Source organism: Pteronotus mesoamericanus, unplaced genomic scaffold, assembly GCF_021234165.1.
Source record: "Pteronotus mesoamericanus isolate MK-2021 breed Mesoamerican mustached bat unplaced genomic scaffold, CSHL_Meso_final contig_25, whole genome shotgun sequence".
In the NCBI taxonomy this organism is placed as follows: Eukaryota; Metazoa; Chordata; class Mammalia; order Chiroptera; family Mormoopidae; genus Pteronotus; species Pteronotus mesoamericanus.
The window spans coordinates 23,657,881-23,660,158 of record NW_026555105.1 but is presented as its reverse complement, the minus strand read 5'-3'; the positions used below and the strand labels follow the sequence as shown (position 1 = coordinate 23,660,158).

At 40.9% G+C, this 2,278-nt stretch overlaps 1 protein-coding gene across 1 annotated transcript; it reads left to right on the top strand.

Annotated features, from left to right (window-relative positions):
• Positions 1-1,574: 1,574 nt before the first annotated feature.
• Positions 1,575-2,076, top strand: LOC129070958 (60S acidic ribosomal protein P2-like). The gene is made up of 2 exons (XM_054574176.1): positions 1,575-1,617; positions 1,715-2,076. Exons 1-2 carry the CDS (start codon positions 1,575-1,577, stop codon positions 2,074-2,076), a joined length of 405 nt encoding a protein of 134 aa, XP_054430151.1.
• Positions 2,077-2,278: the final 202 nt, after the last annotated feature.

Below are 2,278 nucleotides of genomic sequence, written 5' to 3'. Positions count from 1 at the left end.
AGGTCTTTTTTCCAGTAATGGTGGAAATTTGGGGAAACTGCCTATTATCTCTCCCTGTGGACAAAGATATGAAGAACATGAAGTTATTAAGCCTCTAGACATTCTTCCAATAACTGGGCCCTGGCCCAGAGTCCACTTCTGAAGAGGAACAGAGATAGGCTGTACAGAGTTGTACACACAGAGTATAGCTAGCATGTGGCTTTCTGATAGCCTCTCCAGAGCTCGCAGGCAATGTAAAAGTACTATTGCGTGCTTTCACACACAAAAAAAAGCTCAATTTGTCTCAGGAGAATAAATAAAGAAAATTCAAGGTGATAATAACAGTAAGTTTAAAACAACTCAGAGTTTCCTAAACGTGGAAAAATCCTATTCCTTTCAAGCATTGAAAGAACTGATATCTTTTAGTTTTCAAGCTCAAGGCCTCTCTTACCTTTGACTAAATATAGCTGATTTGGATACTATTACTAGACAACTGCTAATAGTTTTGCACTTTAATGTTAGAAAAGCAACCTGTGCTCAAATGAGCTTGGAAAATATGAGGCAAAGTTTAGTGCAATTTCTTAAAGATTTTAATATGCTGAAGGGAATGACAAATCAAGAGGAGACAGGTATGCAGCTATCTTCCAAATGGAATTGAGAATGTGTTCCTCACACACACTTTGAGAAAATCACCTCTGGGTATAAAAATCACTTGTATCTCTGTTATGTTAATGGCAATGAAGGTATAATTCCTTCCAGCTGAAAGCTTGATAGCTACCATTTTGTTCCCAAGTAAACCTATTTGTAAAAGCATTTGGGGTGTTTGCTTGTTTTTTTCTGTTTCTAAATAATGCACTTTATTTTATTTTTTAAAAAATTTTATTGTATTTTTCCCATCACTAGTCCCCTTATATACCCTTCCCCACCCCACTGCATCTGTTTTCTGAAAACAAGTTTGTCCTCTTTTCCTTTAAATAATTCATCTTTCCTTAGTTCTCTTAATGGTACTGCCATTTCTGTTGCCCTAAGTAACTTGATTCTTCCCTTTCATTTGCCCATCTCTCCACTAGACTGTAATTAAACATCGGTTGGTTGCCTCCTGTATGTTCCCCAATGGAGGATTAAATCCGCAACCTAGCCATGTGCCCTGATCAGGAATCAAACCAATGAACTTTTGCTTTGCAGGGTGATGCCAACCAACTGAACCACACCAGCTCGGGCCTTAATGAATATTTTGGATTGAGTGTTTGAATAGAAGAAAAATCAAATTGACCCTGCCTGAAATATCTTGAATTTGAAATTAAAGTCTCCAATGAATGAGGCCTTAACCATAAACCCCAAAGGAATCTAATAATTTATATTTCAAAAAATTATAAATTTTTTAAAAACTCTTCAGCCCTGGCTGGTGTGGTTTGGTGGATTGAGTGCCAGCCTGAAAACCAAAAGGTTGCCGGTTCTATTCCCAGTCAGGGCACATGTCCAATGTATCTCGCACACATCTATGTTTCTCGCCCTCTCTTCCTCCCTCCCCTCTCTCTAAAAATAAATCATTTTTTAAAATCTCTTCAAAACACCTATCTGCAGAAGGTTAAGATATGCATAGTGATATAGTGACTCCCAGTCAAGGTGGCGGCATAGGTAAACATGGCTCACCTCCTCACGTAATCACATCAAAATTACAGCTAAACTATAGCCCCACACCAGCACCTTCCTTTCCCTGCCTTACACCATGGAGGTCACACACTCAAGTCCTCTTCAACACATGTTGCCTCCTATCTCCTGGCTGCCCTTGGGGGCAATTCCTCCCCCAGAGCCAAGGACATCAAGAAGATCCTGAACAGCATGGGCATCACGGTGGATATCAACTGGATCAACAAGGTCATCAGTGAGCTGAACAGAGAGAACATCGAAGGCATCATTGCCCAGGGTACTGGCAAGCTGGCCAGCGTCCAGGCTGGTATGGCTGTAGCTGTCTCTGCCATCCCAGGGTCTCCAGCTCCTGCTGCTGGTTCTGCCCTAGCAGCAGCAGAGGAGAATGACGAGAAGAAGGAGTCAGAGGAGTCACATGACAACATGGGCTTTGGCTTGTTTGATTAGAGTCTTGTTCCCCTACAAATAAAATCCTTTTTATATATATTAAAAAAAAGTTACAACTAAACTATAGAACAGCCATCACTCAGAACCATCAGAAATTGAGTGGAATGGAATTAAGGAAATCACAATGATCCAGACTGGTAGGAGGGGCAGAGACATGGAAGAGGCTGCTCCCACATCCATGTGCAGTGGATGAAAATTCGAG